The sequence below is a fragment of the Dufourea novaeangliae genome, unplaced genomic scaffold (genome assembly GCF_001272555.1).
Source record: "Dufourea novaeangliae isolate 0120121106 unplaced genomic scaffold, ASM127255v1 scaffold379, whole genome shotgun sequence".
Lineage (NCBI taxonomy): Eukaryota > Metazoa > Arthropoda > Insecta > Hymenoptera > Halictidae > Dufourea > Dufourea novaeangliae.
Genome location: NW_015374290.1, coordinates 367,332 through 393,686, shown reverse-complemented (window position 1 = coordinate 393,686; position 26,355 = coordinate 367,332). Strand labels below are relative to the sequence as shown.

General features: G+C 51.9%; 1 protein-coding gene across 1 annotated transcript in view; it reads left to right on the top strand.

Moving 5' to 3' along the window:
- LOC107192775 (protein dachsous) overlaps positions 1 to 26,355 on the top strand; it is a 101,991-nt gene that overhangs the window by 73,276 nt on the left and 2,360 nt on the right. Inside the window, exons 5-17 of the mRNA XM_015582112.1 lie at positions 3,921 to 4,084; positions 4,182 to 4,586; positions 7,066 to 7,474; positions 10,306 to 10,584; positions 11,089 to 11,312; positions 11,561 to 12,227; positions 12,406 to 12,759; positions 14,890 to 15,216; positions 15,327 to 15,813; positions 18,478 to 19,423; positions 19,509 to 19,794; positions 23,402 to 23,698; positions 25,847 to 26,303. Coding sequence (XP_015437598.1) covers positions 3,921 to 4,084; positions 4,182 to 4,586; positions 7,066 to 7,474; positions 10,306 to 10,584; positions 11,089 to 11,312; positions 11,561 to 12,227; positions 12,406 to 12,759; positions 14,890 to 15,216; positions 15,327 to 15,813; positions 18,478 to 19,423; positions 19,509 to 19,794; positions 23,402 to 23,698; positions 25,847 to 26,303 — 5,302 coding nt within the window. The remainder of the gene's footprint in view (positions 1 to 3,920; positions 4,085 to 4,181; positions 4,587 to 7,065; positions 7,475 to 10,305; positions 10,585 to 11,088; positions 11,313 to 11,560; positions 12,228 to 12,405; positions 12,760 to 14,889; positions 15,217 to 15,326; positions 15,814 to 18,477; positions 19,424 to 19,508; positions 19,795 to 23,401; positions 23,699 to 25,846; positions 26,304 to 26,355) is intronic.

The window sequence follows — 26,355 nt, the reverse complement described above, 5'->3', positions numbered from 1 at the left end:
TAAACGGAACTCGTGGCGAGGACTGAGGACACGGGCAGACTGTAAATACGAGGTGAACGCGGGATTGTTCTGAATCGGGGAGCTCTCGACGAGTTTCTACCGGCTCGTATTGTCGGGTACGCTAGGGGCCACGTTGTGGTACGAGGTGTTGCACGGGTACGAGCTGTTAGCCGGGGATCGGTACATCCTGAACGTACTGCGCACGTGTACGCACGCGTACGCACACGCACACCAGGATCGGGAACGTACCGATCGGTGAACCATTGACTGGACGGCTATACCGTAGCGTAGCGCTTGATTTAAAAACGAGACAGGTAAATCGTAATCGCGAACGCGGGAAATTTTGCTTTGTCAGCAACCATTCTTAAATAAGCAGAACCCACTGCGATACGAGCACGGATCTTCGGTATCCCATCGAGTAGATGGTAAATTGGTCGTTCGGCCACTGCGATTCAGGCGACGATTAAATTTGCAATGCTAATGGAGCTTTATGACTCCGCAGATTGAGAGATTAGAAGCGATGTAATGACCGAAGTCCGTGCTACGTTGATTAAAAATTACGAGAACCGATTGGAGATACCTACGCATCTTTGATACGATAGCCTCTGTCTTGTTAGGTGGGTCCTGTTTTGTGGAACGAATGCAGCGCGATCAAGCCAAGCAATACGACTCCCTGTTAGAGCTTTCTATTAAGATCATCATTGAGCATTTTCACGGAACGTATTTTACGAGTCTGGCAACGATGCTAGGGCCCGTCGCGAGTTCCAGATGGGGATGGTCGGGGGACCAGGAGGACACGAAGGGGCGAGAATCAATAATGAGTAGGTTACTGGTTCCTCGGTTGACTCGGGCTCTCGAACAAAAACTCGCTCTTGATTCGATTCACGAAGCTTGGAGACGAACGCGCGAGAAGGATCGGAAGGAGGACGTAACATCAGAGGCAAAGGAAAACGGGAAAAGGAGGAGGATGAGGCGGAGGTGAAGAAGGAGGGGTGGGTTGGAGGGAAGATGGCCAGACGTGGGCCACGAGGGCTCCGAGGGACCGGGTTGGACCGGCGATCTCTGCGAATTAATCAAATACGCGAGCGATTTGTCTTCGTTACACCCACGTGGGCACCCTGGAGGCACGCCTGTGTAACCGGGGTGACGAAGCCCTCTCGAGTCGGTGGCACCGCGGGTAAAAAACCCGTTCACCGACTGTGACTGTCGCCACTGAGCTCGCGCACGAATCGCAATTTAGACTCTCGATACACAGGACAATAGATAGGGATGACCTGGTTCGACGTAGGTACGACCACGACAGCCGTAACTTCTGAAACGCGTATAATCGCGATACAAGCTTGTTCGTCGGTTTATTCGCGAACCAGAATTCCCGTCGTTGTCGGATACGAGAGTTGGCCCGACTATTATAATTTAACGATTATCGATAAATAGATGGCCGCGAATCGATCGCGGTTTGTTTATATTACGGTTTAAAATGCGGCGACGATTATCCGAGTGGTCTCGGCAATCTCGTTGCCAGTTCGAGAACGCGTCCAGCTTCGTATCCCCTCGGACACGCGGACGATTTTGCCGTATCGGGAAGCGAAGTAAATCGTAATTATATACGGAGAGTAGTACAGGATCGGTGGACCCTCCTCTCGCGGCGAGTCGTTGGAAAAAGATCACGCGGACGTTTAATAACACGGGCACCGAATGCCGATGGGTGTACATACAGCGCAGCGTGTCGATGCGAGGCTACGTATATACGTACGTCGACTCTCTCTCTCTCTTTTCTGCCGAGCTACTACCACTAGCTATGGAATCCACGCGAGGTCCACCACCGTGTGTTTCCATCACGCTCCCGTTCTTGTCCGTACGCTATTTTACAATTACACTTTACGATACACAATTTCGTACGAACCTGCTTACATTTACGCGCTCGAGTCCGCGTCGGTGTTCCCCGATCCGACCATGCACGTACGGCGGACTACATTTACATGCGCGTGGACGAGTTTACAACGATTTTAATAACACGGCGATCGAGAGCTGGTAAGCATAAGTTTCGATCGGGTGTAACGCAAACGCGCGCTTCCATTTGTGTGCGTACGCGTACTCCGATGTATTCTCCAGATTGATATCGGTAGGTGGTAGCCGCAAACTCGTCGTACAGAAGGCGAATACTCGCGCCCTTACAAGTGCCACGCGTGGAGTCGACGTATAAACGATAAACGTGCAACCTACGCACGTATAGAGATCCTAAATCGTGTGATTCGTGTTTGCGAGCTACCACTTTTAAAATGGTTACAATCCGAGCGATCGTTGTTGCTTGTTGTCAACGACAAGCCGAGCGACCAGTCCCACCTCCTCGATCCGACGACGAAGACGACGCGTGCAACGTCACCGGATATCGTGGAAATGGTAGCGACCACGGCTACGTTGCGCGTAAACCCACGGAGGCGGTGCCTACTCCGCATTCCTGTCTACCAGGTTTTTCCTGGGATGTCCGAGGAAAAACTCGATCGGTTTCATGGGAGAGACGATCGCGACGCGGTAGATCCGAGGCTTTTGTCGAAACGAATCCACGAACGATGTACGTAACATGTAACATGTAACCGATTCACAGAGGTACACGCGCGATCTCTCCCGTTTTGGATCAGAACGCGATCGATCGATCCATCGGAGTCAATTATCGACAGGCTTCCCGCGATATGGCGCGCGCAGACCCTTACGTTTTTACAACCACACGGCTAGCCTGTAATATAAACGGTGAAAAATTCGGCTGCTACTAACTATCCCGAAGCAACAAAGGATCGATCAATCGGGCTCGAGAAAACGTCACGAAGTTATTCCACGGAGTGACCGCGAGACAAAGCGGTAACGGTTCTCGAGAACGTTGAATAGCGTGTACAAAAGCGGAGAGACGATCTACAAGTCTGACGCAAGAACAATACCACGTGGGATTCCGCGTGGTTTCGCAGTGGCGGTTGCGGCGATTGCGGCGGCAACTGAACATCCCTACGATTCTTGGCGCGTCGAACGTGGGCGGACGGGGAACGGCACTCGTTATGCACGGAACATGCCCTGCTTCGCCGTCGAATCGTCCATCATGCAATTGCGTCTGCCAGCGGTAATGACCGCTCGATTTGCCTATTAATTGATTTCAAGCAGTAGACATAGCCAAGCCCTGGTCGGGCCGTAACTCGCACGATGAAATCGGCCGAGGTCAGCGCCGACGAGAGATTCGTTTTCGTTTAACCACCGGTCGTCGGTCATCAGTCATTTCCTACGTCTATCTGTCCGACGCTACTCTCGCGGAAATTAGTTAAAAGAGGACGTTCGTCTCGATTCTCGAAGGCGTACAGGTACTTGGTAATTGGGAGGATCGTTAAAGAATGATGCATTCTACCCGCGCGCGTATGTCTGGGACGCGGCGTGGCGTGGCGCGGCGCGGCGCGGTGCGGAACGGTGCTTAGCGAGATCGCGCGCATTCGATTCAATCAATCGATCATGCCATTCGTGGCAGCGGCGAATCACGCGCCCGTTGCCCATTACGAAAATTTTCGTGCAATTTGCACGCCGAGGGAAGGAAAGGAGCAAAATGTAGACGTGAGAACAAGCCCAGGTTATAATTAACGAGCAGTCTGCTTATATAGTATCCGTCGACTTTTTCGTCATTTTTGCGCTTTCAGCCTTCTCTCCCTTCGTTTCCGCTCTTTTTTCTCGCGTTCCGTTTAAGAAACGAATGAACTCTTCGTTCGGTAAGGTCGAGGAAAAAAATTAATACGAGGGTATGCGCATCGCCCATCGCGGACCCCTATCTCCTCCATCAAAGAATCCAGCTTCCGACGACCGTTCTTAAAACGATCATTATTTAAAAGAAAAGTATAAGAAAAAGCCACTTTGTAGCCATTTAATAACGATAATAACTGTGTTCACAGGTGAACGGCCAACGAGATTTTATTTGGCGAAGGAAGAACCGGATCTAACGATGGACCCCAACACAGGAATGCTTCGGATACGCCTTCCGTTGGATCGAGAAACCCGAGACAAGTACATTCTGAGCGTCGAGGCGCGTAATGGAGTGTCTGCTGGTTATTGTCAGGTAGGCATCGTCGGGATTAGTAAAGCAAAACGAAACGCAACGATAACTTTCACGACGGCGACGAATTCTTATTGTCCATCGTCGTTTTTCGTTTCAGATCGAACTGAACGTGGAGGATGCGAACGACAACCCACCGATCTTCCTGACGAGCACCGTTCGCATCTCCGTACCGGAATCTCATCCCCTACACACTACACTGTACGTGGCGCACGCAACCGATCCGGACACGACCCCGACACTCCCGATACGCTACGTCCTTGGTCAGAACAGCAACGACCTGTTCGGGATAGACGCTCGTTCCGGGGAGCTCTATTTAGCGAGGAGATTGGATTACGAGACCCAGCAACGTCACGGACTCCTGATAAGGGCTCTGGACGGTGCCGGACTCTCCGCGAACTTAAGCCTGAGCGTCGAGGTGCAGGACGTGAATGACAACCCCCCAGTGTTCGAGAGGAACGAGTATCACGTGGAGGTTCCCGAAGGCGCCAAGCTCGATTCTCAAGTGAGAAAAATCTTCATTACACGCCCGTCACGCGGGCATTTGTTTGTCGAGGAGACGTGCGGTAGGATTCCCTTTCGCGGAAGGGAATCAAGGGAGCGGGGGAGTGCGTGAGCGTACATGGAAATGCACGCGAAAAATAATGGAACGAATCGGGATAGATAGAGAAAGAGTCAGCGAGAGGGGAATGGGGGGTAGTCGGCGAAAGAGGAGAAGCAAAATTCTGGATCGGTAGGGGGAGGTGGGGAACAGGAATTAACAGCCTTCCTCTTGTGTTCCTGCCGTTTTCCCTCGTGTTCCATCCTTTTTGTTTCTCAAAGTCGTCTTTGTCATGCGTAATTTCATCCGGCGGGACAACCAGGAAGACTGTTCCCGTTAAACCTTTGCTCCCACTCGGATCGAACGTACGCGGCGGCGGCTACCATACCATCCGCTCTTCGCCTTCCACTGTTTTCGTTCACCTTCGATTAGAAGCGCCGAACCGGGTGGAAGAAGATGAAGAAGGAGAAGAAGAAGACGTTGACCCATCGAGTTCACCCTGTCAGCATAGAACAGATACGAATTAGTCGAAGGATGCAATGCGCGAGAGATTAGTTGATGCGGATTGCGGGGTTACCGGACAGACCAGTTCGGTGCAAGGATTGATAGAGTATAACTGATAGTTTGATATAGGAACGCGGCGCGTTGTAACGCGATATGTACGCGTATATTGCTGGCCACGATGGAGCCGGGATGCGCCGGGATTGATAGGTAATCGTTGATAGGTTTAACAGAAACGCGGCGCGTAGCTGCTCGTTTTATGAACAGGCTTTGCTGGTTATTCCGCTCGAGAGGTTATTTATCGTGGTTAAACACCATTACGGTCGGACGCGGAACGAATCTTCACGCGGTCTCGCGAAACCTTTTGTCAGTCTGTTACGCTGTCCGAGTACAGCCCGCGGAAATGATTATTTATCTCGAGCAGAGTCAACTACGAGATCGTGCGGTCGGTGTCGAAACCGCCGGAGACTACTGTACGTGCCCTTCTCAAAGAACGTGGATTCGAAAGAGAAAACGCGCGGGAACCGAACAGGAAAGGGGAGTCGAGAAAGAGTCATTAGACGGCCGAGAACACGTTCGTCACTGAGGCAGCGCTATCTAACCGCCGTGGAACGAGCGACGAACAACGATTCCTCGCGGTGGTAGCCACCGGTAGACGTAATCCCGAATACGAGGATACCGATGACGAATGGTCGCGAGATCGTTGCCGCGAGATAGGATCGTTAAATGACGTCACATTTTTAATACAACGGATACACGAGGGTACGATAGAGCGAGAACGACGACGCGAACCGCGCACGTTCCTCGCCGTTACCTCTTTCTTTCTTTCTTCCTTCGCCACTCGATCTTTCGTTCCATCTTTCTCCCGGTATACACGTATATATCGGTGGTATCTATCGGCGAAACAGATCTGTGAGCTGTCGGTGGTATCCGGACTATATCTGAGCCGCGGTGGAACGAGAGAGAAGGGAAGAGGTCGAGCGGGGAGGGATGTGGCAGCCAGCAAGAGTAACCTGGCTACAGTGAGCGTAACCCTTCACCCACAGCGAACTAATAACGTACAGTTAGACACATTACAGCCTGCTCCCACGTCAGGTTCTCCTTCTAATGGTGCTCGATGATCTCCCCACCTTTACGCCCTTCTCCTTTCCCCCTGAACAACGACGAACGATGCTTTCCATCCTCATCCTTTTTCCTACCTTCAATCTGCTCGCCTCCTCTCCCTTCGTTCGCCATCCATCATTGCCCGCGCGCCAGCTTCGTGCACGGGATACAAAGTTATATGTATACCCTCAATCTTACGCTTCTTCTTCTTCATCTTCTCCTTTTTCTTTCTGTTCTTCTCCTTCAACCTTCGTAATTCACGATCCTCCCGCGCCGGAAAATATCGGCCGGTTCGAACGCGTTTAGGGTTCGCGGTCTTTGGGTGCGTTTAATTAATACGAAACAACCGGATCGACTGGTCTTGTCTCCTAGCCGCTTCTATCTCTTTGTCTCTCTCTCTCTCTCTCTCTATCTGTCTCCTCGTCGCCGCCCTCTTCTTCTACGAACGCCCTAACCCGTTTCTTTTTTACTTTTCTTCTTTCGTCTCCGCGACAAACGTTTGCCTCGCAGATATTCAGATTCCATAGAGGTACCCGTAACAATCTGTTTACGCGCGAACTCACGATGAGACTGTGATAGTCAACGAAGGTCTTAAATCTCCGACACGATAGATGTCGTCACCGAAGTTCGGCGTTATCCTAATACGAATTAACGTGAAAATGAAAACAGTATATATGGATTTAGTGATAACAAATAACAAAACAAACTATTGATACAACTATCGAATAATGAATAAAATAACGAAGTATAATACGCGATACTCGTTTTACTTGTTTCTCTGTTTTTCGCGTCGTCGTGTCTGGGAAACACGCTAAAACAGCTTGTTCTTGTCCGACAGATTCTCCAAGTGACCGCGGTAGACCTTGATACGGGCAATAACGCGAGGTTGAGTTACCGTCTCCAAGGATCCTCGGCGTTCCGGATCAGCCCCAACACCGGCTGGATCTATCTGGCGCAGACTCTCGATCGCGAGACCCTGGATCGTCATGCGTTGACGGTACTCGCGACTGACAACGGTTCACCCGCTGCGACCGCGAGCGCATCCGTCCTGGTGACGGTGTTGGACGACAACGACAACGATCCGCGGTTCGAAAGGGATTTCTACGGGTTCGAATTGCTGGAGAATCTGCCCTCGGGTACGCTGGTCGGATCCGTGAGCGCCTCCGATTCCGATCTGGGGAAGAACGCGTTGCTCAGATACGCGGTGGTTCAGCCCAACAGCAGCTTCGCGGTGGATCCCGACACAGGTAAGAAGACTACGTTCTTTCTCCCTTTTTCTTTGCCGCGTATTTTCTTTTTAGCGGTTAATGTACGCGACCATCTCGACGAAACGAAACGAAACGACGCGACTCGACGTTCGAGTGTTTACGAACGGTGTCTCTGGTAAGTATACCGAAGTCGAGGAGTCAACCGGAGCGAAGTGTATATCCCACGCGATATTCGAGTCGCGGGAAAAATATTAGCGAATCCACTTTGCCGGTCGATTCCCGACGAAATGAACAGAACCGAACGGCATTGAAGAACGCTCGGCCAGAGGAGATTTACAGCTTGGGATTCCTTTGTAGTAATCCGAAGAAGGAATTCACTCGACGTGGCCGCGAGAACCAACGGAAAAAATGATCTATTCGAATTGAATTCGAACGGCGGCCGCTGAGCGAGGCGAGAGGAAACGAGAGAAACAGGCGATTAATTTCCTAAATAGCCCTCACCCGTCGACGCTGTTAATTTACACGCGTAGCTGTTGCGTCAAGCCGAGCTACGTTCATCGACCGGAGTTGCGTACCCCATTGTTGAACATTTCGATTCCGTGCGATTGGGCAACCCAGTTGGAAGCGTTCGAAACCTCGATAGATCTCCGCGGGCGTTTCGTAAGTCCTCGAAATGCCTAATGAATCGGGCGCACAAAGCTCTACCGTTCGCTTGCTTTCGTCCATGTTGTAGAAGCTCGCGTCTCGGCGGAGGCGCGAGTTCAAGATTTATAGCGGCCGGAACGGTGAGGAGAAAAAAGATCGGGGGTTGGAGGGTGAAGGGGAAAAGGGTAAATTTATTTTTGATACGAATGCCTTTAATTGGAGGACCGTAGAACGCCGCAATATCAGAGATGCGGACGGTGGCGCGATTATTTCGTTTTTGTAGCGTCTCCCCTGCTTCGTGGATATCAAAGTATAATCCCGTAAGAGTGGTGCTTTCACCTTGGCCGGCGTGTAACAAATCACCAGAAAGGGGTCCGGGTTCAGCGTGCACCGCTAAACGAGCACGCACGCTGCCTCTCTCTCCATCTTCCTTCCCGTATGCTACGCGCATACGTGGTTTGATTGGCATGCGACACGAGAGTATTTGTGTACATGCTGGTTCGAGACCAGGCCGGTCTTCCTCGCGTACCCACCGAGAGCTCTCGCCGGGTTGCCTGTTTGCAGAGAGGTGGTGGGACTTGTTCGGTCGTCTCGGCGCGAACCTTCGGCACAGAAAAATAAAAACGAAGGCCCCCTCTGCCGGAAGTATCAGCTGCCCCGTCGTACCCGGCGCTTCTATATGTATTAATCTTTTGTCGGGGGAGATTTCACATTGTTCGGCCGCCGTGCCGCGCCGCTCCGAAAAGTCAAGGAAGAAGACCTATAGCCTGTTATGTAGGTACTCGTCGGAAGAGTCGGAAATTTCAGAATAAATCGCGAAGAACCGCCGTCGTACATTGCGATCCACCGTTTCGCGATAGGCGGATAGGCGGCAGTTGGACAGTTTTGCCAGGGCAGAGGACCGATCGTTTCCGAGAAATCTCCTTTGGATCGCGGTGCAACGCTGCAACGCGAAACGGGCTTTTCTAACTCACGCTCGGACGAGCATGGATTTCCAAATATTGGAAGAGACACGCGGGTAAAGCGGAAAGAGAGTCGGGTCTGGCGGAGGGAACGGAGAAACCCGTCGTCGCACGGTCCCACGGTTAACACGAGAAACGCATTAGCACGCGTCCTACGATATACTTCTTATTGTTCCGCGATGGTATCCCTCGATGCCGGCGCGTTTGCATGTCCCTCGTCGATCGTTTGTCTTCTCGACGACGAGCACGGCTCGGCCACGTCGACGGGGTTCTGTTCTCTGTGCCGGTGCTGCCGGACGAGGAGAACGCGTCCTGCTGGACTAGGTACGTCGAGAATTCGTGGAGGAACGCGGGTGCCCTGTGTGTCCCACCGAACGAACACCGACGCCGGTGGACCTTGCGTACGAATTATTATCCCGTTCCTTTTCCAGATCTTGGAATAGTTCTGCTAGGTCGGCTAGGCGCTTGCTTAATTACCCATTAATGCACCGACCGGTCGGCAAGACAGCTTCGACCTGCCTTTTCTCCCCTTTTCTCATCTTCTTTTTCTACCTCGTCTTCTCAGCTCTCCTCTTTCCTTCTCCTTCTCCATGTTCTTCGTTGCCTCCTACTCGTTCTGCTCGATCTCCAGCTCTTTCTACAACCCTCGCGCAGTTCGCGACTTCTGCAACAGCATCTACTTTGCGAGAGTACGTAATTACAGCGAGGCTCGTTACACGCGGGACCTCTACACGCGGCCGTGGTACGATTATAATATGCGAGAAGAGGACGGAAACGAAATACGATAGCCGGAGTCGAGGCGCGACCGTGGAATTCGAGCGTTCAAATGGCGTTTCTTAGAGCGCACGAACGGCGATTATCCAATTAACCGTTCCCGTCCGGGGAAATTGATAAGGTCGGTCTATCCGCGCGGTGTCGGCTGTACGTTTGTCGGCCGTGCGTATCGAGTTTTATACGGGGATATTTATGATAATTCAGTTCCTTGTGCATGGTCCATCTGGATCGATTTCAGGCGTTTTCTTCGAGACCGATCAGGATGTAAATTTTCCTCGTAGAAACGGTTTTAGTAATCAGCTCGCGAAGCTGAAACGAATGCGAGTCATAAACGTTTTTCGACCTCTACTTACGAACGTCAGCTGCTAAATGGAGCGACGGGAACTTGTGAATAACTCGTTAAAAGAACGGTTCCACGTATGGGATGCGCGCGAGTACTGTCTGCGATCGTAACGAATCGTCTAATTTTCCTTCGTTCGTGACTTCTAGGCGAGATCAGCACCAGGGAACCACTGGATAGAGAGACGAAGAGTGTGCACGAATTGGTGCTCGAGGCTCGGGATCAAGGAACGCCGTCGAGGGCTGTCAGGGTGCCCCTGAAAGTGACGGTTCTGGACGTGAACGACAATTCGCCCGAAATCGTGGATCCTCAAGGGGACGTGGTCAGCGTCCGGGAGGAACAACCGCCGGGAACAGAAGTCGCGAGAGTCAGGGCGTTGGACACGGACCTTGGCGAGAATGCCACGGTGACTTACAGCATCTTGAAAGGTGACTTTGATCATGCATCGTGCGATCGATCGGCCAACAACGGACACCCCTACGAACGGGCGATACGTGGGGGCACCGTAAAAGATCGAACCTGTTCCGCCTTTTACGTCGATCCGCGAGAATTCGAAAAAGAAATAAAACGTTACGAGAAATTAATTAGCCAGTTACCGAAACAATTATGCACGGTCTTAAAAATGGACTGGAGCGGCTTTGTTGAATTTTATGGAGCATCGGCGGGGCCCACGGTGAACACGTTGCACGATTATATCTTCTCGTTACGATCGGCAACTGATTTTCTCGAGCACGTTCACGAACGCCGCGACTGTTTCGGCATCCCCAGGCATCGTCGGATACATGCTTAAATCGACGCTGAGCCCCCGTAATATTGCCATTTCCTTAATAGCGTCTCAACGATATTCGTTCCCGACTTCTTCCGCCCTCCGTCTCGCGACTTTTTACTGCTGCTTCGATTACTTCACGTTCACGAATAACCTTGATTCTCAGACCGAGACTCGGACGGTTACAACGTTTTCACCATCGACCCGATCACCGGTATGATCAGAACGAAGGCGGTTCTCGATCACGAAGAGCGGAACGTATACCGGGTGTCTGTGAAAGCGACCGACGCCGGACGACCACCACGGCACAGCGTGCGAGCTCTAAGAGTCGAGGTTTTAGCACTCGCGGACAACCGGCCGACCTTCACCAGCAGCAGTCTTACCTTTAACGTGAGTATCGACCAAAGTCACCACCCTTTAGCTTCTGTTCGATCCCGATTTTTCTCGGAATTTACGACCGTGACGAGCGATAATGAAAACGCCGTGCCGGGAACTCCGACAGTCGAGTCATCGCGAGATCACGATGGCGAAAAGTTAATTACGAGAAATGGGTTGAATTATACACACATACGTATAGGTATATCTACTTGTAATAATATATATAATATGTATATGTATAATATTAACGCGCGATTCAGGTGCGCGAGGATGCGAGCATCGGACATGCGGTGGGTTCGGTGTCGGGGGCAGGTCCCGCGGGTCGTGTGGCCTTCACCCTGGACTCGTTGACACCGATCAGCGAGTTTCCAGCGTTCGACGTGGATCGTAGCTCCGGCCAGCTGGTGGTCGCTCATTCCCTCGATCGCGAGAACGTCAGCGAATACCACCTGGAGATCCGAGCGCTGGACACCACTTCTATCGGGAATCCTCAAAGCATCGCCGTCTCGGTTAAGATCGTCATCGAAGACGCGAACGACAATCCACCGCGGTGGCCCCAGGATCCGATTCCCGTTCGCGTCTCCGAAAAGGCTGTGATTGGCTCGACCGTGTACAATCTGACCGCCACGGATTTGGACAGCGGCTTGAACGGGGAACTACGATACGGGCTGGTAGCCGAAATTCCGTCGAAAGGCAGCTTCGCCGTCGATTCCCTGACCGGTGCTCTGACTTTGACGAAACCGTTGGACAGGGAGGAACGGGCGGAGTATACGTTGATCCTGAGGGCGTCCGATCGCGCTTCACCAGGCGAACGATTAGCATCCACCGTGACCGCGAGGATCATCGTTCTCGATCAGAACGACAACGATCCGGTTTTCGTCGCTCCGGAATCAACGAAAGTCCCGGTGACGCCTGATCTCTTACCAGGTAAGTGGCTTCGCAATACATACACCTATAAAAATACATAGTTTTTATTGTGTTGTATTATACAACGGCAAGGATGGTTCGATGTTAATATCGAATGAATGTATTAAGGTGGAGACAGACGGGCGATTCAATTATATATGTATGATAATAGGCATATCGTAAATTGGCATCGTTGCAGGAGCTACGCTCGTGAGAGTGGTCGCCGTGGATAAAGACGCAGGTGACAATGGCCGTGTATCGTACGTGATTACATCGGCGAACGAGGAGGCGAGATTCTCGGTGGGTTACGAGTCTGGTATAGTGAGCTTGGAGAGGCCGATGGCGAGGTCCACGGAACTCGAGATTACGGCGAACGATCACGGTTCCCCGCCGCGAAAGTCGACTCTTAGGTTGACTCTGACGCTGCTGGCTTCTGGACAGACCAACGGGCCTCCTCGGCTACTGCTCGCCAACCCAGTAGCTAGAGTTTCAGAGGACCTCCAGGTTGGAGCGCCGATTCTAAACGTCGCCGGTTCTATCATCGTTGATCAGGGTAAGCACGTTCACCGCAGATCTCTCCGAAAGTGTTATCGGATCGGCTTAACGATCTTGCCGCGGATCGATCAAGATCGCCGATTCCTGATTCCCGATTCCATTATACCTATTCCCTATACGCAGGGATAAAACCGTTGGATTTACAACCGGTCAGTTTATTGATAAATATCCGCCGATGCTCGTATATCACTGCTCGCGAAAGATGATCAGATAGAAACCGCGTGTAGTCGTTTAACGCTTGCAAGGATAATGCAAAGGGACAAAGCCGAACTCGGCACGCTCGGAACTTATCGATCTCCCCCACACACGTACACGCGCGCACACGCCGGCGAAAGCGACGACAAGGACATAGGAGAGGACCAAAAATGGGTCTCTCGCGGCTACCCTTTTAGGTGTTTCGTTCGCGTCGTTATTGTTTCGGTGGTGCGTCGGTGCATAAAGTGCCACGGAACAGGAGGGGCTGTCAATTTAGCGCTGTATAGGACGAGAAGTTGAAATTACAGTCTCCTATCTTGTCCCTGTCGTCGCCGCCGCCGCCGCCACCACCACCACCATCGCTATGCCTCCTTTCCTTCTCTCCTCGCCGTATCCGTTCTCCCTCGTTCTCCCTCTTGAATTTTCGACTTTACCTGCTGCTGCTGCTGCTTCGGTATATACATACATATTCTGTGGCGGCATCCGCGCGGATGGGCACCGCACGGTAACGGCAAGGTGCGCGCCACCTACGCCGTACCGCTGCGAGAAGGGAATATAATCGGCGTCGGGCTGCTGCGGATACCCAGCCCGGCTAATAGGAAAGCCCTGCTGCTATGAAAATACCTCGAATAATTGCCTTGAATCCGGTCGGTACGGGGCATTATAGTAAATTCAACGAAATGACTCGCGGTCCGGCTCCCTCGGGGTCGAGAACGCGTTCCATCCGTGTGTAACGTTTGCGGTATACCCTGCTGCGGCCGAGTCTCGTCTCCCCTTCCTTTTAGTCCTCCCACCGACTAACCAACGGTGTTCCTCGTCGCCGCTCTAAAAGCTCGCCGAAGGATTCCAGCGACGAGAAAATTCCATCCTCGTGGATACGTTCGTCGTCGCCGCCGCCGCCGCCGCCGCATGGTACAGATGCTCGGGTTCTACTTTCAGCGTACATCCGATAACGATAATCGTCCCCGCTCTCGACATTGCACGTCCTGCTTCCTCGTTTAATCGCGTACGGTTTAGTTTAAAACTAGAAACCAACGTGGCTCGTCTATCGACTGATCCGAGGGCGATCATCGTGCACGATCTTTCGGATCGGTTTTACAACGTCGCCCTGTTCGATTCTTGGCCCTCCAACGTCCCCGAGCTGAACGACGAGGAGCAACGCGGAACAAGCCCAATCACACGATTATTACTAAAAGCATGCGCTCGGAAAGTCCGATGTTCCCGGTCTCGTAGCAAAGCGTTCTGTATGGCCGACAACAGGGTACATATATCGCTCGTTTTGCGCTTATCTAGACCGGGCGGCGGCGCCCGTGTATCAGACGAGCGCATTAGCGCGCCCCGCGGAACCAACCGGCAAAGGGACCCGCGCGTCCCTATGCAATACCCCGAAGGACGACCCGTCCTGGTAGGGCTCCGGAACCGCGTCCGTGCCATCGCAGGGAAAAGGGAGAACGGGAATGTGGGGAAGGGAAGAGACGCGGAGAAGGAGGAGAGAGGCGAAACAATGGCCGCGTATATCATCGTGCCGCCAGCTTGCCGCGGTACGCATAGGCATTCGCGTACGTGCGGCACGAGCGTGTGCGTGTCGCCACCGTAACTACCGTTTTGCTGCTTCGTCTACGAGCACGAAATACACGCGAGTATACTTTCTTCGCTAGGCCGAGGGGGAGGGGTGAACATTCGCAAAGATCGCGTTGCTTTGTTCCAACAATAAGCCCGTTGAAACATAATCTACGACCGGTGACCGAACGTAAGTACCGTCTTCTGGAATTTGAAAATCTATACCAACGCGTCCGAACCATCTACAGAACTGAATCTTGACCGATATATCGATGTATGTTTACGTACCTGTACATGTGTGTTTTGTTAGAATCTATTCTGTCGATAAAAACGCAAAGATGTTGAGGAAAATCCATACTACGATTATGCGCAGGTAACATCAGCTTCAGCATTCCGAGCAACGTGGCCTCGGACAAGTTCGCCGTTTCCCCAAACGGTCTGGTGACTCTCCGCGGCCCCCTGAACCGTGAAGAGACCTCCCTCTACTCGGTCCCAATTCTGGCAAGGTCCAGCAAGCTGTTGGATATCAGCACGCTCCAAGTTTTAGTCATGGATGAAAACGACAACAGTCCCGAATTCCGGGCGGGTTCGTGTTACACGCTGGCCGTCCCGGAGAACCAAGAGACTGCTGTGATTCACACGATCGCGGCGACCGATCTTGACGAAGGAAAGAACGGCGAGATCTATTACAGTATCGTGGGTGAGTATTCCCGTCGTTCCAACCAGTATTTATCAGGTACCTATGCATGTATGTACCTAATAAATAATTTTCCTTGCAATTGTCCAACTGATCGATCGCGTTGAATCCAGGTGGCAATATCGGCGCAAAATTCATCTTGGATCCTGTAACCGGTATGCTTTCGATGTCGCATCTGGACCGTGAGACTGTCTCCAAATACGCGTTGACGATTTCGGCGAAGGATAGAGGCCGACCTAGCTTGGAGGCTCGATGCAACCTGACCGTGATCGTTTTAGACGTTAACGACAACGCTCCGGCGTTCGCCCAGAATCAATACACCGAGTCGCGACCACGAGGATCGCTTCAGAACGTCGAATATCCCAGCTTCGGATTGCCTAGCGGCTTTCCATACGCGTCGTCGAATTACCCTACAAACTATCATCCTGCTAAATACGCGGCGACGATATCCGAGGATGTGGCGCCCGATTCCAGCGTGATGTCGGTAAGAGCGACCGATCCCGATCAAGGAGTAAACGGGAAGATCACGTACTCCATCGCAGAGGAGACAAGCTGGTTGTTCAGGGTTGACAACCTAACTGGCGTGATCACAACGGCTGGGTGAGTAATTGTAACTTCTGTTCTTTACTATCAAAGCGTCGAGCATTTTTCCCATCTACACAACGTGTTTACGCGATCTTCTCACCACGATCGTGCAACACCTCTATTTGGCAAATCCCTTCTACCGTAATGTTCTTTTCTTCGCGGTAACAACACCGACAAACTGATAACATTCTGACATTAATTATCGCGTGGGATATTACACCGCCACTCCAACGTCATAAAACAAGAAGTACGTAGTTGGTACTGTTGGTAGGTGCGAGCGGGCGGTACGTAGAGAAAGAAGCAATAGTTTCGACTAGACGGTGAGGGAAGTGGAAGAAGGCAGTAGCTCTAGAAACGTCATAAAATTATCGTTCCTCGTCCCTCTTTGCTATGATTGTCACGATTACACGCGCAATAACTGTGTATCGCGAGGCGTCGTTAAACGTCAATTGGTGACAAAACTTCACATATGACACCCGCCAAGTACAACATCGATCAGAATCGCTTTAGGATAACATTAGGATTCCTTTTAGGATTCGACGAAATTTTCAACAAAGACATCCGAACCCGCGTGGCCTTTGTCGATTCCGTTGGACAAAACAAATAGCTATGTAACATTGTCCGTTCTGGTTTTATTTTCGATAAAGACGCAACCGACTGTAGAAAAGTCGGTAGGGAAGGGAAGAAAAAGAAACGGGGCGAAAAAAGGAGCGGTAAACGACAGAATGGAGTCGCAGAATAGGAAGATCTATGGGGCGGGGGGGGGGCGAAGGCGAAGGGTGTCGGTAGCCGCGAGGAGGCACGCAGGGGCGTACTTTTGCCGCGCGACAGCCGTGTGTCATTTCAGCGGGACACCATGTGGCATTTCAATGCGTTATTTCAGCCGGCAAAAAGCCTGATATGCAAAACCAGATCCCGGTCGGGCCACTTCTTCGCGATCTCTCTTCGCGTCATTTCTCCGTCCCTTTCTCTCACCGTGTCGTCTCTTCCTCCTCGTTCTTCTCTCTTTCTTTTCGCGTTCTCTCGTCGTACCTCCGCACTGGTAGCCATCGAGCGTACACCCGTGTCGCGTTGTTGCCATTATTGTTGCTATTGCTGTTAGCTGCGCGTGTCGACGCCGTTTGCCGGGCTCTCCACCGCCGGCAGGGTGTACCAATGTTCTCCGTTGTCCGTTCCCAGGACCACCCGGAAGATACAGCCCGATCCGTGCCTCGAAACGAGACCAGATCTCACGAGATCGAGTCGATAACGAAGTTTCGTGTCGAGGACGATTCGGTCCCGATAATACCGCGGCGAGACCTCGATCGCGGATTCGTGGATCGCGATCCTTTTGCTTTCGTCCGCAGACGGCTTCGCCGAGGCCGAGACGGAGGCGGGGGCGGAGGTGGAGGCCGAGAAGAAGGAGGAGGAGGCTAAGGCGCAACATTGCCGTGACAGAAACAATGATTTTCAATGAGCAGCAGTTCGAAGAATATTATCTGGCATCTCCGGAGAGGCGATTCGTGCTGCCGTAAATGAAAATAGTCGACCTCGTTTAATCGCACGACAGTACGGCCCGAGTCGGGCAAGTCGACTCGGTTAAATCGTAAATAACCCCGTTGATCTTACGCGCTACCAGGATTCGATTATTATTCCACGCTCGTTAAAGGTTATTACGTACACGTACGTACGTACGTACGCGCGAAGCCCATTATCGGGGACCCGCCGGTGCTTATCGGCTGCCCGCGAATTCGCTGAGTTCGCGTGACTTCTCGAAGCCGCTAATAAAGACAAAGTTTGCCGATTCGATAAATTACGCCCGCCCCTCGGTGTTATCGTCGGTATCCGTCGGCATGCATGGGAAAAAATCCCCGGCAATTGAATGTTACCGGTTAAACGGCCACCTTTGAATGGGAACAAATTATGCATTCAAGCCGCGGGTCGAGCGAAAAATTTACCGCGATAGTATAATTAGATTAGAATTAGCCGCTGCGATATAGACGTCGAGTCGCGTCGTACCGTTCTTTCCGCGTATACATACGAATGGGAAAACGGCACCTTGTAAATAACGAACACCGCCGGGAATCGGCTGAATAGGAAAACGAATCTGAAAAACGCGGGGAACGTACCTACCGGTCGATGCTTAGAAACGCGGAAATCGGTGAAAGGAAGAAAGAGAGAGAGAGAGAGAGACAGAGAGTTCGCGCTCCACCAAGTCGATACAACGATTTCTCGGGGCATATAGCTCACGGCGACGGGGACGTTAAATTCGCTTGTTGGTAACGGCGAAAAAGCAGCCAACCTCCCCCAGCTTTCGTGCGATTTAAGGCACGAAACGACGGTCGCTGAGCCGCCACGGAGGATCCGCAGAGTTACGGTAATGGCGGACGTGGATTACACAAGATCGCCGTGCGCGATTAAGGCTTCCGTCACACAAACAAGCTGCCCGCCGCCACCGCTACCGTACCTTCCGCTTAAATCCGGCCCGTTCTCCGGATTCGAACAATTGTCTATCGGCCGATGCATCAGAATTAAAGATGCCCCCAAGAACGAGCTGTAAACTGGGTGTAATTTTCGTTAACTGGCCACGGTCTTGAATTTTCCGTCGAATAGAAACATCACTCGTTTCCCCCATTCGTCGATAACTGTTGGACTCGTGGATATTTATAAAGTTATTCTTTACGATCGTTTTTTTTGCAGACCGTTGGATCGAGAACGTCGGAGCTCTTACAACTTCGTCGTGGTGGCCACCGATAGCGGAAAGTACGCCGCCAAAAGTACGTCCATCCCTGTCGAGATCCGAGTGAGCGACGTCAACGATAACACTCCAGTTTTCGCGGAATTTCCATTTCGCGCCCGTGTGTCGATCGGAACTCAACCGGAGAAGAACATTCTTCGAGTAGTGGCGACCGACGCGGACGAAGGCCTCAACGGAGAAATCGTCTACTCGTTCTTGCACGAACAGGAGAAGCCCAAATTCAGAATACACCCGAGTACCGGCGCAGTCACGGCGGCGTTGTCCTTGTCGCAGGACAACGGCAAGACGTACCACCTGGAAGTGTTGGCGAGAGACAGGGGAAATCCGTCGAAGAGTGCTCGTGGCTTGATCGAGCTGCAAGTCGGTGACCCCGCGGACTTGTCGCCTGTGCTCAAGTTTCAAAACGAAACCTACGAGGTTGCGATCCAAGAGAACTCGCCGGCCGGCACCGAGGTGGTCCAGGTCACCGCTGTCCGGTCGGACGGTAGAAGACAGCACGTTTCCTACTCCCTTGGATCGGGAAACGATTTCGGCACGTTCGCCATCGACGAGGACACTGGAATGCTTCGTGTCAACGATCCCACGCGACTGGACGCGGAACTCTGGACCGACATGAGAGTGAAACCCACGGAAGGACAATCCGAAGACGGACGGACAAATTCCTGGGCAAGATCTTTGGAGGGACAGCTGTCCAAGGAGGAACCCAGGGAATGTTCGAAGCACGTGCTCGCCGTAGTTGCCAGGACCACTGGATCGGATCCCTTGGAAGCTTACGTTAAAGTAGTCGTCGGAGTGTCCGACGTGAACGATAATCCGCCTGTTTTCACGCAGACGCAATACTCGGCGACCGTTCTGGAGGGCAACGTCAAAGGAGACTTTGTTGTCAAGGTAAAATACACCATCGAACATTACCTTTTGTTAATGTTATTTTACAGTTTGAGAGTCGTATGTGTATTGCATGTTTGCCACGCAGCTTTCGGCCAGTGACGCTGATCAAGGAGTGAACAGTAGGATCCTCTATCACATCGTCGACGGAAATCCGGATAACGCGTTCACCATAAGTCCGCCGTACAGCGGTATAGTTCGGACCAACATCGTTCTGGATCGCGAGATCCGCGAGAAGTACAGGCTGACGATCATCGCGACGGATCAAGGAAATCCCCAATTAACCGGCACAGCTGCGCTCAGCGTTCGAGTGATCGACATCAACGACAATCAGCCGACTTTTCCGGAGCACAGCATCATCTCGGTGTCCGAAGGTAAGTCGCTAATAATTGCCCGTAAATGAAATCAGGACAGCAAAGACGATATCGAAGGGAAAAAAGTAGCATGAAAATTAACCGCCACCGAACCTTAGAAATTAAACGGGAGAGATAATTACAACGGTCGTATAGTCCAATTATAGCGTTTATTCTGCTTAACGTACCTCGGAAATGAAGGCTAACCGACGATTATTAGCTGGTGTTATTTGCAATGGTGCGCGAACAAGTTACGACGCAGACGCAATCGCGTGCACGCCTCCTTGTATTTCATCGGACTGTGTCATTTCCAATCAGCGCTTTTACAACGTACATAGCTGACGATCACTCAATGACCCCGTTCTTCGATCTAATTGCCCGATCGGTCGAGGCGAATGAGACTTTTTTGTTCGCGGCAGGGGTTGAATCTTTTAATTTTAAGAGGTTTTGGCTGTGTCGCACGGTAGCCAGTCCACGCCCCATGCCACGCCGCCTAGCGATCGTTCACGGATCGTGGATCGTGGATCGAATTTCAGTCTCGCAACGCGCGCGCCTGTCCGTCCCCGTACTCTATCCTCGTTCGTTTAAAATCTAGTCGATCCCGCGGTAGATAAATATCTTGGAAGGTCGCCCACGCGAGCACGAAAAGAGACGTTTCTGCGCGGCAAAGTGAAGCACGATGATCCGTTAGAGGACCGAGCAAGGGGCAAAGGCGGCCGAGGAAAGAGACAACGGAGCGGAAAGGTCGAAAGGGGAACGAGAAATGACGAAGGGAGGAAAGAAATGGCGAAAGTTGGCCCGAGACGAAAAGAGAGGGAGCAACGCGGGCCAGTCGAAGTGGGAGTGCATACTACTCTCGGAGTACATATAAAGTTAAGTGGCAAAGGATTTATGCCGGCATTAAAGTCCAACTGTTCGGAACAATCTGCATAACTTAGGCCAGGCTGCGAACGCCCGTTCGGGTATACACTTCGCCGTCTCTCGCTTGCGCGTCGTTCGTCCAGTCTTCTGTCCTTCTCGGCTTCTCATATTGTTCCCCATTGACAGATACGATTCAATGGAACAGCAGCACCTAGCGAAGGTGGCCAGGAGTTCGACGCGCAAGCGCCAGAGCCTCGCGCCAGCCTCGCGCCAGCCTCGCGCCGCTACCGTCCTCTTCGAACAATATTCCCTTCGCATAAAATACGAAGATGCGAAACAAAAGGATATAAAATGCGGCCTGGAATGAGGAAGACTCGAAGATGGAAATGGTCATGGTTTTGCGGGTTACGAACCTTGGCACCTCGAACGATGGATTCTTTTGTTCGCGCGTGTTAGTCTGTCTATTGTCCCGGGGGAAAAAAATGCGCGCTTTAACTCAATTCATACCGCGACCGTATCCTTATTGTCACCCTTGATTTTCCATCGTTTCATGCTTTCTCCGTTATTTTTCATCCATTTCCTTTCCGTCTTCTCGTTGTTCTTTGTCTCCCCAGTTCCTCTCCGTCCTCTTCGTCTAATCGGCACAACGCTTTTTTCGCCAGCTCTTATTTCGATATTCTAAAAACCGTGTAACGCGAGATCGCTGTCTAATTCGTATCACCGTAAAACTTCACTCCGGTGCAAACGAGACTGCTACCACTTCTATTATCGATGCTCGATAGAATCTATTTAATACCGTGGTCACGCGACTCGCCGCAGACTCAGAAACGCGTCAGACTTTTCAGACACCCTATCACGCTATACTGGTCTTGTAGATACCGATTTGTCCTTTTGGCAATCGTGCGAAAACACGGATGGAACCATCCGCAAATCCACCGGAATTTCAATCTCCCTGCGACTGTACGTAACCCGGTGGTCGTCCGCGGACTCTCGAACGAACAAATTGAATAGCAAATATGCTTCATAGTATCGTCGATCTTCCACCGGTCGACCGAATACTTCATTATTTCGTGGAACCGCGGGCGAGCGCGAGCGCCAATAAACAACGATCCCGGGTCTCCCGCGACCGCCGCTCGTATTTTAGCGAAGCGCACAGTACTTAATTGTTTTTAATTATCCCGAGGAACGCGGCGTATATAATTATCGTTCGGCCTAAAACGAGAGGTGCGGTTCGCCGATGTTTGATAGCCCCATGCCTTTGTTCCTTGAAGGGTCTTCGCCGCGTCCACTCGGGGCGTACACAGAACGCAACCGCCGTGGCCCCGTCCACACGGGCGTACATCGAAGGTGGATTTAAACGACAGCATCGATCGGATCGGTTCCGAAACTGGCACTGACACGAGAAATCGAAACAATGGTAGACCACCGACGAGCGGATTTTCCGTACAAGGAGCATACCGCCGACGTATCGCGTTCGCGTACCGTACAGTAGGTACATATGTATGTACATACCTCTGTACAGTTGCCGATCCGCGAACGCGTAGGACCTCCGGTAATCAGAATTAACTCGATATAACTTACGAAGATCGAGTGGGTAGAGACGGAAATTTATTATTTCGCGAGGAACTCGTTGCCGAGCCGGGAGCTTTCCACGGCATTCGCCGTGTTCTCCAGCGGTTGTTTTCGTTCGATCCTCGGAAGAAGGGACAGGGAAACGAGGAAGAGAACGCGCCACGATAGAGAGATCGTATACTCACCTTTGCTTCCGACGCCGGAGAACACTACCGGAACCGGAGAAGCACAGAGTGGGCCGGCCACGCGTTGGCTCTGGGACGCGGCCGCTCTTGAAACCGATTTACACGACTTTAACGATCACCCGTGAAATTTACGAGCGGACGTAGCCGCGTGCCAACTAGTCTCCCCGAAGCTGTTCGAACGCGCCACGCTGCGCCGCGAAATCATTTTTCTTTTTGGCGGTGCAGGTGTTGCACCGTTCGCCGTGTATCAAACGATCCCGAACCCCTAACTTGCTTGCTCTCTCTCTCTCTCTCTCTCTCTCTCTCTCTCTCTCTCTCTCTCTCTCTCTCTCTCTCTTCCGTTTCTTGTTCGGCGAACTTACCGTCGCCCGTGACGAATCGCGACAATATTTTCCTCGCAGACTCTGATTTTCGATATTCCGGCAGCTTCCTGCCGTGCGTCGTATCGGTCTGCTCGTAACTCGTAATTTGCCCACGACACGCCCGAGATTATCCTCCACGATGCGATGCACGAAATTTTTCGAGGGATTCGCTGGGCCTCTTCTCTTACCACGAGCGAGATGAAACGAGCCGATAGTCAGGATTCGATGCATTTTAAACGCGGCTCCCTCCGAGTGTCTTTAAGTTCGCGGAAGAGCTCCGCCCGACCCGGGATCCACGGCGTCGCGTCGCACCGTGTGTGTATCGCGAATGATCGTCTGCCGGTGACAAAGTGGCTTCTCTGTCACGAGGACAAAAGGACCAGGGGGAAATACGGCCCGTATAACGACGCCATTCATCAGTAACAACGGTGTCTGGCATTGTGCGACGATACAGCGACTCCCGTTCGATGTCGTTGTTGAACGTTTCATCGAGTGCACCCCACGACCCAGCTTCCGATTGTACGATCTTACGTTCGTCGATGCGCGATTTCCCTGACCGAATCTAACGAGGCGACGCGACGTACCAATTATGCTTTGCAATACGGGGTGTCCTGATTTCATTGAATTTCATTGATAACCTTGATACAGGTACAGCAGTGGGCACAGTGCTGACGACCGTCACCGCGAACGATGTGGACAGTTCCCCGGCTTTGACTTACCGATTCGGGAACGTGACTAATCCAGGCCCTTTCAGTATCGACCGTTACGGCGGCAAGGTCGTTCTCCGCAGACGTTTGGATGCCGAGACGCGGTCGGAATACAGCCTGCAAGTGATGGCCAGCGATGGCATCCACGAGGCGATCACGAACTTGATAGTTCGCGTGACGGATCTGAACGACAACACGCCTCGACTGCAGCAATCCGCGTACATCACTACTCTTCCAGGTGAGTAATATTCATAGAAACTTAAGCTGTTCGGTTGGTGTTTCGTGAAAACATCGGGGTGAAATTGAAACGGGGGTGCGAGGATGGAAGGAAGGAAGGAAGGAAGAGGCATGTCAACGGGGGACAAAGGAGAGGGACATGCCCCTCTGCGTGAAATAAACACGAGTGTAAAAACTGGTTTTTAGTAGACACGCGTTGTCCTGTTGCCCGTGTTCCAAACTCGAATTGACACCGCGCCAAGATAAAGCGCGGAAAAGAGAGGCGAACAGAGAGAAAGAGAAAGAGAGGAGGAAGGAAGGACGACAACGATGGAGAAGAAAGGTGGACGACAGAGGTGGAGGGGTGGGGACCGATGAAAAGCTAGCTGCTCGAACGGCGAAAGGATCGGTGAACGAAGGAACCGAAGGTGGAAGAGAGACGCACGAAAAGGAACGGCAAAGACGACAGGGGGTGAGGTTGACGGCGGTGTGGAGAGGGGGGTATGGGGAGAAGAGGAGAATTGCGAACGCCTCGCACATAAATAAACGCGAGGACACCGTTTGCGAAGCAGCCGAAAAGCCGCCTTCGCTGCAACCGCCGGCCGAGATCACCGGCTTCGAAGACTCTCGAAACTTATTAAAAATACATAGGCCTGCGCCTAATGGTGCATTTGGGTGGGCGGTAGAGGGGTGACGGAGGAGGCTGGATTGGCAGGAGGTGGACGTGGAAAGAGTTGAAATGGGGGAGCTCCCACGGCGACGGCCTCGCGAATTTGCATCTTCTTCTTTTCGCCTCTTCTCAACCCTCGCTACGTGGAATCGCGAAAACGGGAGAAGAAGGCAGGGGGACGACGAGAAGGGCTTCCTTCGAAGAGAGATCCGAAAGGCGTGTAGCCGGTCGATAACCGGAGCCACGGGATCCGGGGAGGAGATCTAATTCTTCTCGGTTGTGTACGTTTTCGATGCTTTTTCGCGTGAAAGGCGGATCGTTTATTTCGCGATCAGCGAACAAGGAAGACGAGTTAATCCGGTGATTATCAAAATCGTATTAAGGTGTCCCGAGACGGCAGAATACACGTTCTGGAAAGAAGAAGGGATTAATGAAGAGAAGGGAGAAAGCTCGGCGAACTTCGGTGCTGCCGGTAATAAGAATTCGTCCCAGTAAGGCATCGTGACGCGAACACGTATACTCCACGGTCATACGCACCTCGCAATAATTATAGAGTACCTGTCACTTCTCGGTTAAGATCCTCCCTTCCTTCTCCGAGGTCGTCCTACCTCCTCACCTCGGACATCCCCAAAGGGCTGCGAGTCCGTGAAGTTTTATTTCAGTCTCTCCACCTCTCCGCCCTTCCGCCCCTTGCTCCCTCCTTTTCTCTTTCTCCTGGCCCACCGTTCGGTTATCCTCGTCTCTCTTCCTCGCTTTAGGTCGAGGCTTGGCACATTAATGCCGAGTTATCCGACGATTTGAAACGCATCGAAATGATTTTTGTACGGCGGAGCGGAGCTGGCCCCACGGCTCGACCGGCCGAGCGATTTATACAACTGGTTATTATTTCATACTTCCGTTCAGCCCGACGTCAGAACGGCTTATCCTCCTCCTTTACCGAGAAAAGAAAGAACTGGAGGTGGTGGCAGAGCGGTGGTGCTGCTCGAGGACGTACCTACCTCCGACAAAAAGAGGCAGAGGGTACTTGACCTCGTGCCAGTGATCCCTCGATCTTTGTCCCGGGCTCTGGCTCGGGCCCTTTTCGAGTACATACGCGCTCGCACTTCTTGAAAACCGACAGTCGAACCTCGGTACACGTGTATATATGTTGTTACTTTAGCATCACTAGTCTTTACTCCCTTATCACTAGTTATTACTAGTCTTAATTTGTTACCACTAGTTCGTGGTTAGGTCGATTAGTGTATGTTGATGGTTAGCGGGTGTTGCTGGGTGGTTAGTAGTTAGTGGTGGTTACTCTTAGTAATAACTAGTGACAACAAATTAAACCTAGTGATAACGAAGTAAAAACTAATGATAACTAGTGACAACGAAGTCAAAACTAGTGATCCTGAACTCACAACTAGCGATACTAAAGTAATACCAGTATTATTAGAAGTATTTTTTTACGTGTCTACCTAGTAGCTGCATCATGCTCACGTTCTGTTTCCGTTTGTCGTACAGAGGGACGCGGAGACCTGCAAGAAATTCTGACGGTGAACGCGACCGACGACGACCTCACGGAGGAAAACAGCCGAGTACGATATTATCTGTTGAAAGCTACCAAAGGCTTCTCCGTGCATCCTGTGACCGGTGTTCTGACGGTTAACCGTACCGCGATACCAAGACCCCTGCCCAAAGAGGTGGAGCTGGCCGTTGTGGCGGAAGATTACGGGAAACCGCCGGCGTCATCCGTCTGCTCGATCGTGGTACGATTGAGCAGCTTGAAGAGCACGCTGCCGGGAAAAGAATACAAGATAACGGTGAAGGAAAATTCTTCGAGGGGAACCATTCTGATGAGATTGTCCGACGTGGACTTGTTGGACGGTAGCATCGTTGCTGGCGACGACAGCGGAACGTTCGAAGCGTCCAGAGGAGAATTGATTCTTTCCAAGGTGCTCGACAGAGAAACGAAGGACAGGTAAGAACGGTTTATTCGACACGACCTGACACGTTGATTCGCTTTCTTTCGG